Below are 15,307 nucleotides of genomic sequence, written 5' to 3'. Positions count from 1 at the left end.
ATTGAGGTTTCCACTGTGCCAGGCAGGGTACCAAAAATGATTCCTGCCCACGAAGAAACTCCATCCTTAAATTTAAGGCAGGAGAGTGGCAGAGGATCCAGACAGGCGGAGGAGTACAATGAGACAGTAAGGCAGTTATCAATCAGCAATGTAACCAGAGGTCTCAGCAAACCTCCTGCTGTAACCACTGCAATGCATCTAGTTTACTGCCATTATTATTTCAATTAATATTTCTTTTTTGCAACACAAGGTTAATAATCTAACCATATGGGTTACCTACTCTATCTCATTTGTTGTACTGTTTAGCAGTTATAATCTGCAGCAATTTTGTGTTATAAGAACTAATTAAGAGCAAGATTATTTTTCCACTGAACATCATTGGAGTTTTTGCCAGGGACAACAGTGTTTCCATACCTTCATTCCTCAGCAAAGTTTTTATTCTGGGCCATGTTCTGCAACTGGTGAGCTGACTTGCCGGAGACATTGCACTAACTGTGATGTCATCAGGCAAAAGTTTTAATTCAGAACAAGGTAGCCTGAGGTGAAGGTAGAATACGTATTCCTGGTTAACTGTGTTGACAAGCTTGCTAGAAGATTCTTCATTTATTATGTTTGTGAGTGTGTAGTATTTCAGGTAATTTAGTTAAAATTTAGAAGTAACTCAAAAAAACCCAAGAAGCAGAGCTTTCAAGAATTGCTAGTATGGAATCCATACTAACCCTTGCTATAAATCCCATCCTACCACCTCTGAAGCCACTAAGGGATCCTGCACCTGCTTTTTTTTCATACCATTCATTTCTTGCTTTTTTCCTTTTTTGTTTTTTTCTTTTTATTTTCTTTCTGATTTACACTGGCATAACTGAGAGCTCAGTCTCCTGTCTCCAGCTGTGGCCCAATGTCACCTGCTTCACCAAAGGCCTCACATAGAGCACACCTGTCTGGAATGTATATATTCCAGTATAACACACCTAGGTTTTATTGTTATTGCCCAAAAGTGGCAACTCCATGTTGAAAAGCAGTAAGAGGCCTACCATGACTAACCCGCTATTGATACTTCAGAGATTTTGGCCCAGGATCTATAGCTTTTATTAAATAATACCAATACTTGATGAGTGATGTCTATATTGTGCTTCTTTCATTTTGCAATATAGACATGACTATGAAAAAAAAAAAAAAAGTTGTGCATGATGAGTTTTTGTTTTAAGAAGCTATTATATTATTCTAATATGGCCATCATGCTGGCAGACTTTTGTCAGGTTTCAAATAAACATGCCAGAAATAATTTTGTTGACAGCATCTTGTATTAGAGTACATCCAGCCTTCATCCATAACACATCAGTACAGCGATTCTTTCACAGACAGGAAAATATGTCATCACAGATCTATATTTTAGAGTCTTAAAATATTGTAGATGTCTGGATTTACAGCTTCAAAGTCAACTTCACAGGTGGGTAGCGTTATTTTTCAATCATAAATGAAGATGAAAGTGATAACATTTACAGTTTTTAATATGCAGCATCAATGAAGTGTGCTTATGTTAAAACCTGTGGTAACATCTGTTTTAGTTTCCTAATCCAAAATCAATTAAGGTTTTATGTAAGAGAAAAAAGGGGGTGGAAAACAAACAGCAGAGGAAAAAAGGAGAAAAAGCAGGCTGAAGGGCTTTAGCTTGCTTGCAGAGGTCATGCAGGCATTGTGTTAGTTCTTCATGAAAAGCATAGAGCAGGTGACTCCTACTGATTAGTGACTTTGTTTTAACATTTCCTTTTATGCTGTTTCCAGTAGAATCATTTCTTCAGAGCAGAAATTGTGCATGCTTCATTTATTTCCATTTGTGTAATATGCTCAGATTTCAGTATTAAAACCAAAGTGGTATCTTTAGGATTAACAGCTATGGTTCATGAAAGGTATCTGCTTGCTGGTTGGTTTAGATCTCTGTGTTTACATCTGCAAGCTGGGATCTTTCAGGAATGGGCAAATTATAGCTTTGTGCTGTGCATTGGAAACAAACCCTTTGAGGTGCCACTTCAAGAGCATTCTTTGTGTGCTTGAATCTGTACCTGCCTAGGGCTTAAACACCTTCCTGGCTTCAGTGCCAAGCACAGAGGCTTTCCTGAGCAATGTGAATAGGCAGCTGATGTCCGCTTGTGGGAACTCCTGTTGAAGGGTGGGAGTTTGCTGCCAAGGACATGGGGTATCATGGACCAGTGGTGAAGTTGTAACCTCCTGAAATTAACAGAAATACTGATAAGAAAGATCTAAGGCAGTGGTGCTATGGTATGATGCGTGTGCAGCAGTTCTACTGTAAGTGATTCCATCAAAAGAGACTTGAAATGGCTGAGAAGAACAAAAAAGCTGCTTTCCAAACCTGTGCTGAATAAAGCTTACCTTTCTTTGAAATGTCATTTATCTCTTTTTTCTTTTTATCAGGGGAAATTTCCTGACAGAATTTTGAAAATAAAGTGGAAATGTTCCTTTCTGCTTCCTTGCAGTGTATTAAACCCCAAAGTTTTGTTTATGAATAGTTTTCCTCCTCTTGATACACTAGAAATTCCCACTCTTTTTTCTTGTGATTTTGCTCAAATATTGATTGGATGACTGAAGAATTAATGGATTATGATGTGACAATAGATTCAGTAGAAGTATTGATATCCTGAAAGCTTAAGCACATGTGTGGGTTTCTATCACACTGGGAGTCATGGATGGGGAAACCTCACTTAACGCAAGGTTTTATTAAGCTTTTGAACTACTTCTGGGTTTATAGATCTAATTCAACTCTGTGAACTATTTTTTTTCAATTTTAAAGCTTCTGACCATTCAGGGTGGAGAGGGCTGTTAGATTATTTTCAGGAATGTGACTGTTGCCATCAGTCCTGTACTGCTGCCTGCATCTTACCTCTGTCGTTAGACACTGTCAGGGCTTGGCTGGGTAGAAGTACTGTGGTTTCTCAGCTGCTTCTGCCCTGTTCTCCTGTCATCCCTCTAGGTCCCACTGTGCTCTGATGTGAAAGGAAGAATATTTCTGCCACTTACTAAGAAGCCCTGGATTCTTTTCCTGGCTTTATTTCTCAGTTTGTGTGTGACCCTGGGAAAGTCACAGGCCCTCTTCTGAGCCTATTTGCATCACCTGAAAAATGGGGACCATAACAGTTTCCTAAAAAAGGTGTTAGAAGACTAAATTAATTAACATTTTTATTTGTGCTTAGGGTGAAGACGCTATAAAAATGCAAGTATTTATATTCTTTCTGTTTGCTTGTTGGCAAAATTACATTTCTCAAGGCTCCTGACCTACTTTTCAGATTTTTCTCCAGTAAGAATAATAAACTATAAATTTGTTCCTCCAATTATTTTTCATTTCAAATAGAAAGCCAAGTGCAAATCAGGGGAAGACAAGGAGGGGAGGGTGTGCTAACCTCTACCCCTCTTTGCCAGAAGGAAGAGAACCATCATGTCTTTTCCAGAACTAGAATAAATAATGAAATACAGATGCTACCTCGGATGTTTAATGCCTCAAACCTGGCTTTCCATTGCAGGTTTATAGCCTTTGTAATGGATAGATCCCCAAACATACAGGAAGGGATTCTCAATATTATCTTTTTCTGTGAAATGGATTCTTGACAGGGAAAAAGTTGAAAAATATTTTCCAGCCTTTTCTGAAACCAAAACTGTGAGTTTTGCCTGACCTCCCTGTTCAGGTCATGTTTCTGTGTCTAAGAAAAAGTTACAGTAAGTGAAAGAAACTCCCTGAACTACAAAAAACCTTAGTCTATTACAAAGTTTTTTGTTTTCCTGAAAAAATTAAAAAAAGAAAAAAGAAGAAAAAGAATCTTTTAAAGAAGCACCAACAGGTCTGTCTTAGACCCACCATCCCTCATAATAAAGGAAATGAGGCAAAAATTCTAAATTGGTGAGGTTGACAAGGAGGAGGAGCATACAGAATTGTTCTGGCTCTGAGGCCAGATCTCTTGAGTGAATTCAGTCTTCCAGGAAAGTGGAGTGCACTGGTATTTTGTACAGTTCCTGGGGATGTTTCAGTGTGTGCATGAAATCACAGTTAATGCACAGTGCTAAGGGGAAACCAGCGAAAAGCATGAAAGGGATAAAGTGCAATAAATATTTAGGATCTTGTGAATGTGAACACGGTGCTTCATAAAAACCTCAGTCTCAAGAGCAGTGATGTCTTATACATTGTAGATAGAACATATGGTACAACCACAGTGAACTCAAAGCTAATCGGTGAATAGTGATGGAGCTTTTGCTCTAAACTTTTAAGGATGCGATTAAATTTAATGTATATGCTAGATGTGGATCCTGTCTTCATGTCCCTAGACCTACCAACATAGAAATGCATGCAAGGTGCCTGAGGGGAGGTGATGTTTTCTGGGAAGGCAAACACCACGAGGATATCCTAATCGATTTTTATCTCCATACATGCCCCTATGAATTATTTACCTTCCTGTATTCTTCTCTGGCATCTTATTATAAAAGTCTCTGGAAAATTACTGTAAAGCTCTTTATTCCCACACTTAATGAGGGTTGGTAGGAAATTGGCTTTTGATAAGTGAGTTTGAATGAGTGCTGGTGTGAGCGGCTGGTGCCTCTATGTGAGGAGGCAGTGGGAAGTGTGCGTTACACTACTGAGCATCCTATGGGTGCATCACATTTATTCATTGTATAATATGAGTTGGAATGGATTCAATTAATACCACAATGTCTCCTAACAGCATGAATTCTATTTGGCTTATGGCCTTTACCCACCATGGTCCTGGGGTGAATGGTGTAGTTCTGCAGACATATTTTGCTGTTTGGATTCTGCTGTTTGTTTCCTTGTCTAAGTGTCTTTTCTGAATGTTCACTTTCCTTTGATGTTTCTAGGAGCTGGTGGGGAGTAATCCTCCTCAAAGAAACTGGAAAGGAATTGCAATTGCCTTACTTGTTATTCTCGTTATCTGCTCCCTGATTGTCACCTCTGTTATACTCCTGACACCAGGTATTTATAACTTTTAACTCACTTCCATTCTGTTTTTTTTCTGTAATTTTACACTTCCAAGGGTAAAGGGATTACAAACTGACTGCAAAGTCGACATCAAAGGAATCATCCTTCCTGTTATTTATCTTGGTGTGACACTGAGTTCAAGGCCATTCTTAGGTAGATTGTTTTAGAGTTTTACATTTCAATTCAAAGATCAGGGCTGCTGAGCTGAAGGTACAAGTGTGAAACTTGATTGCCTAAACATAGATAGGGAGTGTCATTTTAGATATGCCTGGATATGAGAGACATCTACATAGGCCAGTCAGTCAGGACACAGGACTTCCTCAAATTCATGCCCACATGGAGCAGCATGGGACATGTCAGTTGGGTGGCATATCCTAGACCAGCTAAAATGGCATTAAATACCTATGCTTAAGCACCTAAATCCCATCCCATTCAGCTGAATTGATTTTTAGATCAGACCACAGTGTTTCAGCTTTACAAAGCAATTCCAGATTACTATGTACCAGATAGCACATAATCACAGCAAGTAATTAGTAACTTCCCAATAAGGGAATCTTTAAATTGATCCCCTTACCAAGTTTCAGCAAAGTTCTGTGCACATAACCTCTGTAAGTTACTTCTCTTACAGTAGCTGTGGAGGCTGTAGGCTTGAATGTTAATGTGGTATCATTATGATTATTGTTATTACATATTTATACAGCCCTGTAAATTTCCATGCCTGCTTACTTTGTAGAAATAATGCACCTTCGTGGCTCTGAGAAGATTATGATCTGAATACAAAAAGACAAACAAATGAGAAACAAGACATAGAAAAGATAATTCATTGTCAGAAAGGGTGGGGAGCTACAAAACACAGGAGAAGGCAGACGGTCCCCTGCAGAGGGATGTAGAGGAGGTGAAAGGGGATCCTTCCTGGATGAGTACATGCGAATGATTCTAGGGGACAGCAGGACAGAGAGCACAGAGCTGAAGAGGGGAATGGAGGCAAGGGAGAAATGAACCCATAAGAAATGGAAGAACACAGAATGGTGAAGTGGAAAAACGAAATGGAAGTTGTGTGGCAGAAATTTCTAGCTCGCAGTGTGTGAAGTGACATACAGTTCAGCAGGTCTAGGCCATCTTCGCTGGCATAATTCTTATCCCATAGTCCTGCTGTATGGTAGACTGGAGACAGTGGTAAATCAAGAAATACAGGACTGCACTGAGTTAATCTGAAATGAGTGAAACAATCACTGTTATCCTTTTGGTTATTTATCGTCATGCCATGATAAGTTTATTTCATGCTATCCTGAAGTTTTCAGTGTAAATGTAAGTAGCACATGATCATGCCAGAGTAATTAAGTAACTGAATTAATTTAGGTTAAACTTAATTAAGGATGATTTTTTAAATTACTTTTGCTAGGGTTCAGATCTAAACACCTTTGGACAGTGCAGTTCACCTCTGAGATGTTTTGGGGCATGGTTTGTGCACTTTATTCACATCAGGCACCACTTATTTGCAGTGAAAAATATCATCCCTTACCCATTAGGTATGGAAATGTCACATTCTGTTTTACAGAAGTGCAGTCCCATACTTTTCAAAAAAGCACACTGAAGCCTAGATTCCTAAACCTATACCTGTGGGTTTCAAGAAGCTGTCAGTGGCTTGCACTGAATAGATGAGACAATGGGTGCCACTTCCATCAAAGAGTAGGATTCCATATAGATGGATACATGGGGAGAAGCATAAACATATCATTCTTAAATACAGTCAAAGTCTTTTCTTTCACAAGATCACCCGTAATAAAGATTTCTTTATAAGGGTGGTGAGAATGATATCTCATGAGGATTTAGCAGCTCTTGTTTCAATTCTGGACTCCACAATAGTCCTCATTTATGACTTCTCCTGAACGCTACTCCCACTTCTCCATAGAGAAAATCAAACATAAAATCCACTCACGACTATAGATTCTGCAGTGCTGTTGTCCAGGTGAGTGCCTAGACAGAAAAGGTGTACTGAGCATTGAGACCCTATAGTTAATGTTCTCTAATTTAAGAAGACACAAGTAAATATGCATTATTATGATGTCCTTCTATTTTATGTAGTATGAAGTAGGAATATGAAATACCCACATTCAGTTATAAATAAAATTTACAAGTGTGTTTGTGTGTTTATATTTGTATATGCATGCACAAAGACATTCTCTGTTTGGGATATGTATGCACGCATATGTATATACATATGTTTTTGGTATGTACTTAACAACTCGAAATAACACCATTGAGAGAGTCTCTGTGCTTAAAACTTAGGAATATGGAAAATCATTTTCTATGCTAAAATTTCCATTCACTTTTTTTGATATTTTTAATTACCTGATCTGTTGATAAACTGGGTTTGGGTTGTTTTTTCCCCTGCTGGTGTTTCAGAACTGTCCCCTGCATGCAAATACAAAATCTCTGAGCTCAGTACTGCTTTTGTTTTTATTATGGATCCAGACTGCTTCATGGTGAGGCTCTGCCAAGGGTAAAATAGGTAGCTTAGGTTGCTGCTGTGGCTTGGCAGCCACAGCTGAGTTCAGTCTTCTTTTGGGCCACTGGCCCTGGAGCTTGTTATAAGGACACGCTATGGCAGAGGGTAACAGGAGGCTCATTTCACAGGCATTTCCCACCAGCCAGTGCTAAGTGAGACATTGAGGCTGGTTTGACAAATGTAAAAAGTTTTACATTGCTAATCCTGACTGGGGATAGTACGTCCCAACAAGATAAATGTGGGGAAGATGGAGGAGCCCGTCTAAAAGAAGAAGCAGAGTCTGCATTTCCCTGCCATAAACAGTTCACTGGAAGAAGAAATGTTTATTCTTTGGTAGCAATATTGAAAAATAATTGATGGATGGATATTTGAACAGGAGGCGAAGAAGGGACAGGAGGACAGTGAAGCAAGGAGGCAAAGCAGTTTTGTGGATGTTCATGGGGAGCTGCTGCCAAGTGTGAGAGTGACATCAGAAAAAAAAAACCACAAAAAAACCTTCTTCACTGGAAATGTCTCAAGTGGGGTGATGCAGTCTGGCATGGGTACAGCACGATGCTTGGAAATACTTTTAAATAAAATAAAAATATTTTTAATTCTTCTTTCTGATTATAATGTTGGAGTCCAGCCTGACACTGTCATACTAGTACAAATAACATTTTGCATTTTACCTTGGAATTCCTTACTTGTTCCTGTCTATCTTGGCCATGTCCCTGGCTGGGAAACCATTCTTCTCTAAGTAGTTTTCTGTTAGTTTGAAGGCCTGTTTTGCAGTGCAATACCAAGGCAGCCAATGCAGAGATGCTCTAAACCCAGTGCTGAACATCATGCAGTGCCTACAGAGAGTAATTTGGGACATATAAGAGATAGAGTGCAGCATGCAGTCTTGTAATCTGTATTCAGACAAAAGAAAAGTGATTAACTGGACCCATAATTTGCATCATGATGGTAGTATTTCCTGATACTGTGAAAGTTGGGATAGTCTCCTGGGTAGTCTCCTGCAAAACTGAGAGTGGTAGAGTGGGGAATGGGGATGGCTTGCTTATCAGAACAGGTAATGATTAAGGTATTTAATATTTGAGGAAAAAGGGGATTTATATATATCGTCAAGATTCTTTTGCAAATCAGCCCAAACCTTTAAAGAAGGTTTTAACTCTTGATTCAGCTGCAGAAAGGCTGAAATCCCCACTGGTCTGGGTTTCTCAAAGGCAGGTCACTCACCCTGCTTTAAGATTAGCTCATAAACTGGGAACAGTGCTCTTTGCGTTCAGCAGACATTATAATTACAGTAGCAGTGCTTTATTGCTAGCTAATGTTTAGGTCTTATTTTATAAAATCCTAATAAAATTTCATCATTTCTGTGATTTGTATATTCTTTGGTATTCTAGAGCAACGTTCTCAAAAGAAGCAGTAACTGCTGAAACTTTGCATTTAATTACACTATAGTACACCGTATGCACACAACTGCCTACGCTGCGGGACTCTGATTTCATGTGTGTGTGAGTCTTGCCATTCCACCCACCTTTGAAAAATGTGAAGCTATTTATACAAATGATGAAAGTGTGGGACTGAGCCTTTCCTAATTGGTGGTTGCTCACTTGTCGCAGCATATGGCACCTGTATGAGTCCCATCCTAGCAGTGTTTGTGTATTTATATAAAGACGTGCAAAAGTTTATAGATATGCATGTGTGCTTGTGCACACACACACATATCAAAGCTGAAGAAAAGACCCAATCCTACAGAAATTTTGATAAAAAAAACCTTCCCCAAATTCCATTAGACATTTTGCTGAGGAAGAGGATGCCTTCTAGTCCCCTCTGTTTGGAAATGGAGGCAAACAAGGACTTCCTGCACATCTGTTTCTGATATTTAAAACTTTCTGGAGATACACATCAAGTTTGCCCCTTTCAAATCTGACCTTTAGCTGAAAAAAGAAAGTACACCCAACTCCATATTAAAATTTTTACAGAATTCATAGGAAACGTTTTTCAGAGATGGTACCGAGGTAGTCATTGCATAGCATTAATCCACAGCATGCCGTCAGACAGCCAGATGCATTGCCCAGAAAGCTTTGTATGACTTTTGCTAGTTGTGAAGAGCAAGGAAATATCCTGTGACCAGCTGTGCAGGAGTACAATCAGTTTGTTCACAATTCTTAGATATAAATGTGTATTATATGCCATTAAAAAAAAAGTGGGATTTTACAGAAGGGAGAAAGGCTGCCTGTTTGCCTTGTCTGGCCAATGCTTTTTGGGTACGGAGAGGTCCTTTGAGGGAAAAGAGGAATTAGGTCTGCCCAGGGATCGAGCATGTATGCTGAGGTGGGAAGGGAGCTCCTGGTGTGCTGGAGACTGAGAGGTGGACATTCACAGATGTACACTCATCCATGTGCTTGCAATGCACAATAGCCCATGAGGCGTGTGAAAAAAGCATCTGACACTGACCTGTAGCTGAGCCCCAAGGGTGACAGAAAGAAAGTGGGCACCCAAAGGTGACTGAAGCCTTCTGAGCCATCAAGCAACCTCTGAGCATTGCTGGAAGTGAGACAAAGCTTGAAAGAAAGGATTGGTACTGCAGAGGCAAAACAGGTAGGGAGGTCAGCTCATAGGCTTTTTCTGTTTGAGTTTTCTGGGTTTCTGGAGGATCTTTGTTCTGTTTGTGTTCTGGAGAGGAAGGTTTTCAGCCCATGTTCTTTTGGGTGTGCTGACTTCAAGGATGAGGTGCAGAAAGATGAACCCAAAAGGTCTGACCAACACAGGGTTCCCATCATGCCTTTAATATTAAATGAAAAATAAACCAGACATGGTTTTCACTTGGTTCTCAGCATGTAACTTTGTTGTTTGGATGGTGGGTTTCTGATTTGGCACTCAAACCACAAGTCCTTGTGGCACCTGCACTGTGCCATGCTGCTGTGCTGTCAGGCCCCGGTTGGCAGCTGCCATCTGGGTCTGCTAGGGGCAGGGGACATGAGTGCAAAACAGGTGGTGGCACATGCTTGATCCCCTCCTTCCATAAACCCAAGGAGGCGTCAAGGTCTCTGCAGCTGGGTGTGGACACAAATTGTGTCCACCAGCTCGCTTAGACTCTCTAAGACACGCTCTCAGAACCTGCTGCTCAGGACAGGGTGGGCTACCTGAGATCCCGCAATTGCATTTCTTCCACCATAAATGTCTCCTCTGGGGCCAGAGAAATGGAGTAGGTATTCTTAACGAGTGCTCTGATTTACCTATGTGTTAGGTGACAGGTCAGTAAATCTGAATTTTTTTACTAAAAAATCATTGATTGATTGATTATTTAGTTATTTGTTTTCTCCCCAGCTCTATGGCTGAGATTAATGTTGTCCATGGTTCATTATGGGACCTATTTCAGCTATTACAGCCCACTGCAGGATACAGTAAGGGAGTCTCAACAACATGCCTTAGGGAGGCTCCTGGTTGTGGATGCTTCAGTGCTACCTCTCCCTCTTCCTGCTGTCCCTTATGAGGAGTTTGAAGTGCTGCGGAGGTATAAAGGTGGGGCAGCTCCCAGACTGGCTGTCTCCATCCTGCACAGAAAGAGGGAATGAGAAGGGCTTCCCACCCCGCCCCCTCCCAAATCTCCAGCACAGAGGTTTGCTGGATGCAAACATGTTTGCTGGATGCCCTTGTGGTGGGGAAGAGGGTGTCTGTGTTTCTTGGGGTGACATTTGGGAAGTGGCTCCTGAAACAGCAGTAAGCCCAGGGCTGTATGTGGACTCTGACCTCCTGCTCTGCACTGCTTCATCTCCCCAGGTATCCTGTGCTGTGTGCTGGGGCCTTGCACCATGGTGGGAACTAACTGGAACGGTTTCCTGGAGTTCCTCTGACCTATATTTTCCATTTTAATAAATAAAATTATGCAGAAAAATTTGGCACAATGCTGTTGCACAGAGGGATTTGGCTGAGGGCTTGTATTAATGTGTCTTGGTATTTGGAAGCCACATTGAGCAGTGAGATTGAAACCTCAGTCGGACTTGGAAAAAATATGAAAATTGAAGAATATATTTTAATTTGTTAAAAATGATAGTTTGTATTGAAACGTCTTTTAGTGGAACAAAACACTGCTCATATGTAATTGTCAGTGGTTTCAGGTAGCTCAGGGGCTTCAATTTAGTGTAGTAAAGAAGACATTTTTCCTCTAATAAATGGCTTCAGAGAGTCTTATTCCACTGTTCCTAATCATGAGTGTGTTCAGTGTAAAAAGTTTAGTACTAAACAATGTTAAAAGATAGCTAAGGCTGCATGATACCAGTAGACCTCAGACATGAGGATTCTGTAGTGAGGAGAGATGCTGAAGCACAAAATCCTGCTGTGGAAATACTCAGAATGTGGCCTCATGTGTTCCTTTAAAGAGCAAATGTGTTTAAAGCTGACTGAAAGGTTTCTATGAAAATATTTTTTCAGCAAAAAATGGAATGTTGAAAACAAATTATTCATGGAAGGTGACTGCTTGTCATAACAAAAAAAAAATTGTTGGGGGAAAAAAAGGAATGAAGGAATATATTAATCAAAATTGTTTGGTTTAGTTTTTCTCTAAAAGTTTCAGCTTTGAGAAAATGAAAATCCATTTTCATATTAACTAAGTACCCACTATAGAGTTCTGTGATGTAATATATATACTCTTCATCTGTAAGGCCCAAGAATCCATTGATTCAACATACACACTTCAGTTATAGGCCCAGGAGTCTCTGTGTTGTGCTTGTGAGAATTGTTACAATAGTGGAGAGGTAGTGATAGAAATGCAAAGGTATAATTTTGTCACAGGAGAAGATGCTAGCTGCAGCATATTCCAAGTGGATAAATTTGTGCCTTGGTTTTATTCAGTTGGCTTTGAGTGTTTAGTCTTGGTGACATCCTAGATGAGACAGATTTCCTTGTAACAATAATACATATGCAGAAAGAAATCAGTTCTGGATTTTCATCAGGTTGTGCTTTGCATCAGAAATCTTGGCGATCTCTGACTGAATCACAAGAAATGTGGAGAGGACTGTATGAAGGACAGCAGAGGAAGACATACAGCAAGTATTTGTAGGGAAAGTGGAGTGCTACACTGTAGAGTTAGGAAGAATGAACTAAATGAAGGACACTGTTTATTGCAAGTTGATCTTACAACATCTTAAATTGGCAGTCTAGTTCTTCAGTTTAAAAGCTGTCCAGGTTTCCATGTTTGCAAATGAAACTGTATATCCTCTCACTAAAAATGAAAATTAGTACAGACAAGTTATGCAACATCTAAGGATTTAGGGTTATGTCTCATAGATTTTTCAAAAATATTTCTGCAGCCAAGTGTCTGATTCCCATGGAAAATTTTTTGTGAATTCCTGAAGTAATCTCTGTGAGCCCTTATAAGGCTGAATACCTTTCCAACTGTGCTTCTGTGTGACAGTTTTTAAGGAAATAAAAATATAAGCTATAAAAACTTGGTCACTTTTAATTACTTTTTAAAAATTTAACTAATGATTTCAAAATGGTCTTAGTGTTAAGTAGCTTTAATATTCTTCAGAATAATCATTATATAGCACTATGACATGTATAAGTGTGTTTTCATGACTTTTAAAATCTTTTTTGATCAGGTTGTGTCTGAAACTGTGTGTTTTGGACCATATCTTGGTCTTTGTGTAGTTGCTGAGTCCAGGCATAAAGAACCAGGAGGTTTATATTTGTGAACCACTAGATGGTACTTTTATAACATTGACAATGGGAAGGGGCTTATGTGTGATGGAAAGCTTAATGTAGACCATTTCTGAATGACACAGCACTATTCACTGTTGCTGTACTTTCAGATACACTTAAAAGTTGAAGTAATGGCAGTTTGTTTTTGAATGTTTTACAGTTGAAGATAACAGTTTATCTCAAAAGAAGAAGATAACAGTGGAAGATCTCTTCAGTGATGAATTCAAAATTCATGACCCAGAGGCTAAATGGATAACTGGTGAGTGAGGCATGAATGTGTTGCAGTGTCTTTGCTTTGCTTCCTTGCTCTCTGGGTGTCTCTTTTTTATTTCCTTCTTTATTTCTCCTGCTCTTCATTTTTCTCCTGGAATTACAGAATCAAGAAGTGGTTGGGTTTGGAAAGGATCTCAGGAGATCATCTTGTCCAACTCCCTGCTCAAGCAAGGGCAGCTGGAGCTGGTTGCCCAGAACCATGCCCAAAAATTCAATCCTCAAATTCCTATTCCAGCTTTTCTCCTGATAAATATGCAAACACCACAGCTCTGTTATTATGATTTTTTATTTAGGGCTCTTCAATGGGCTCATAGCTAGGCATTGAAAACTACAGCCTTTGTCCCAGAGAGCTTCCAGCATTCAGTAGGTGATGTAGGGCATGGTTGAAGGAAGTGGTTGGAGCACTATCAGTCACTATTTTAATAAAAAATAAAATTAAAAAATAAAAAAAACTTCAGGTTTATATTCCCTCATCGAAAATTTTTTTTTTCTGGCAGAGAGGTGAAACATTGCTAAGCAACAAGCAGTGGTCCAGCAGCAGCTGGACTGGTCCTTGCATGCAAGCCATGTGCTCTTTTTATCCTCTGCTGCCTTACATTTTCTAGTCAGGGGAAAACCAAATAATACTTGAATTAATGCATGTAGTATTTGCTGGAATAGAGCTGTTTTGGGGAATGTAGATTCCAGCTCTCACTGGAAATTGCTGCAGTCTGAACAAGCTTTGGCAAAAATAAAATGATTTGTGGTAGGCTGTTCATGTAGGTTCCTGTCCAACTCCTATTATCACTGAAGTTATTAATTTTTCTTTTGAATTTAATGGGGAACTGGATTGCATTCTTCCTCGTGTTTGGCTTTCCTTGTCTGTTACGCCCATTGGGAACAATTTTAATACCTGTAATGAAAAGAGAGAGTGTTAAAGGGTAGTGCTGAGTGAACATGTTCCCCAGCTGCCCTCAGCACAGCTGTCTCCAACTTCTCCCACCAATTCAGGGGGAAGGAGTTGCAGGCAATATGCACCTTCACAAACACACCTGCCGATGGATAGGAGCTCTTTTTCAGGTTGTATAATCTGGGGCAATGGTGGTCCCCATAACCACTCTCTAGGAATAATAATAACAGAAATACTAGCTGCATTGCAGTTCAGAATTATTTGTTTAGCATCCTTTTTTTAAGCACTGATATCCCTAATATCCCTAATGAAGGAAGAGATGTTTGATTGAGACCTCAACTGCTAATGTTTTTATTTGCTAGAGTACGGGGGAATGTAATGAATTAAATAAACTTTTGCAGGAACAGAAAATTAAGTATTTCCATGGAGCTATATATAACATGCCCCCTCTGATGAGTATAGCTTTACATGGATGTAAGGCATATTTTCCACAAAACAGCAGTCTTCTGTGAAAAAACAGTATTTCCCATGCTTTTCTGATTATGATCACATACTGACGCCTTATACACTCTTATTAAGACTCGGATCTTGACATGTTTTAAACTCCATCTCCCTACATTATGTACTCTCACCAACTCCAGCACAACTTCACATCAGCCTTGCCTGATGTGAAATTGCTAAAATACTGTTTCTGTAAAGGACAAAGCACAAAGTAGTATTGTGCAAACATGCATAGATATTTTAGGAGGACTTGTTCTGTTGCTGTGCTACTCATACCACTGATACTGGTTTTAATACGTCTAGAGAAATTTTATGAAGCCAATAGATTCTGTAGATTTACCCAAGGGTGACTTCACATTTAAGGGCAAGACGCTAGTCTGCAATGTCATTCATCCAAGGACCCAAAGCCATTTTAGAACATTAATTACATTTCTGCATTATAGTTGCTTTT

The 15,307-nt window shown here is 39.6% G+C and overlaps 1 protein-coding gene across 5 annotated transcripts in view; it reads left to right on the top strand.

The window, feature by feature from the left end:
* DPP6 (dipeptidyl peptidase like 6) overlaps positions 1-15,307 on the top strand; it is a 565,250-nt gene that overhangs the window by 379,801 nt on the left and 170,142 nt on the right. For all 5 annotated transcript variants that reach the window (XM_074868891.1, XM_074868920.1, XM_074868910.1 and 2 more), the window contains exons 2-3: positions 4,876-4,990; positions 13,354-13,452. In XM_074868891.1, coding sequence (XP_074724992.1) covers positions 4,876-4,990; positions 13,354-13,452 — 214 coding nt within the window. The remainder of the gene's footprint in view (positions 1-4,875; positions 4,991-13,353; positions 13,453-15,307) is intronic.

Source organism: Strix uralensis, chromosome 1 (assembly GCF_047716275.1).
Source record: "Strix uralensis isolate ZFMK-TIS-50842 chromosome 1, bStrUra1, whole genome shotgun sequence".
Taxonomy (NCBI): Eukaryota; Metazoa; Chordata; class Aves; order Strigiformes; family Strigidae; genus Strix; species Strix uralensis.
This window is presented reverse-complemented; position numbering and strand designations above follow the sequence as displayed.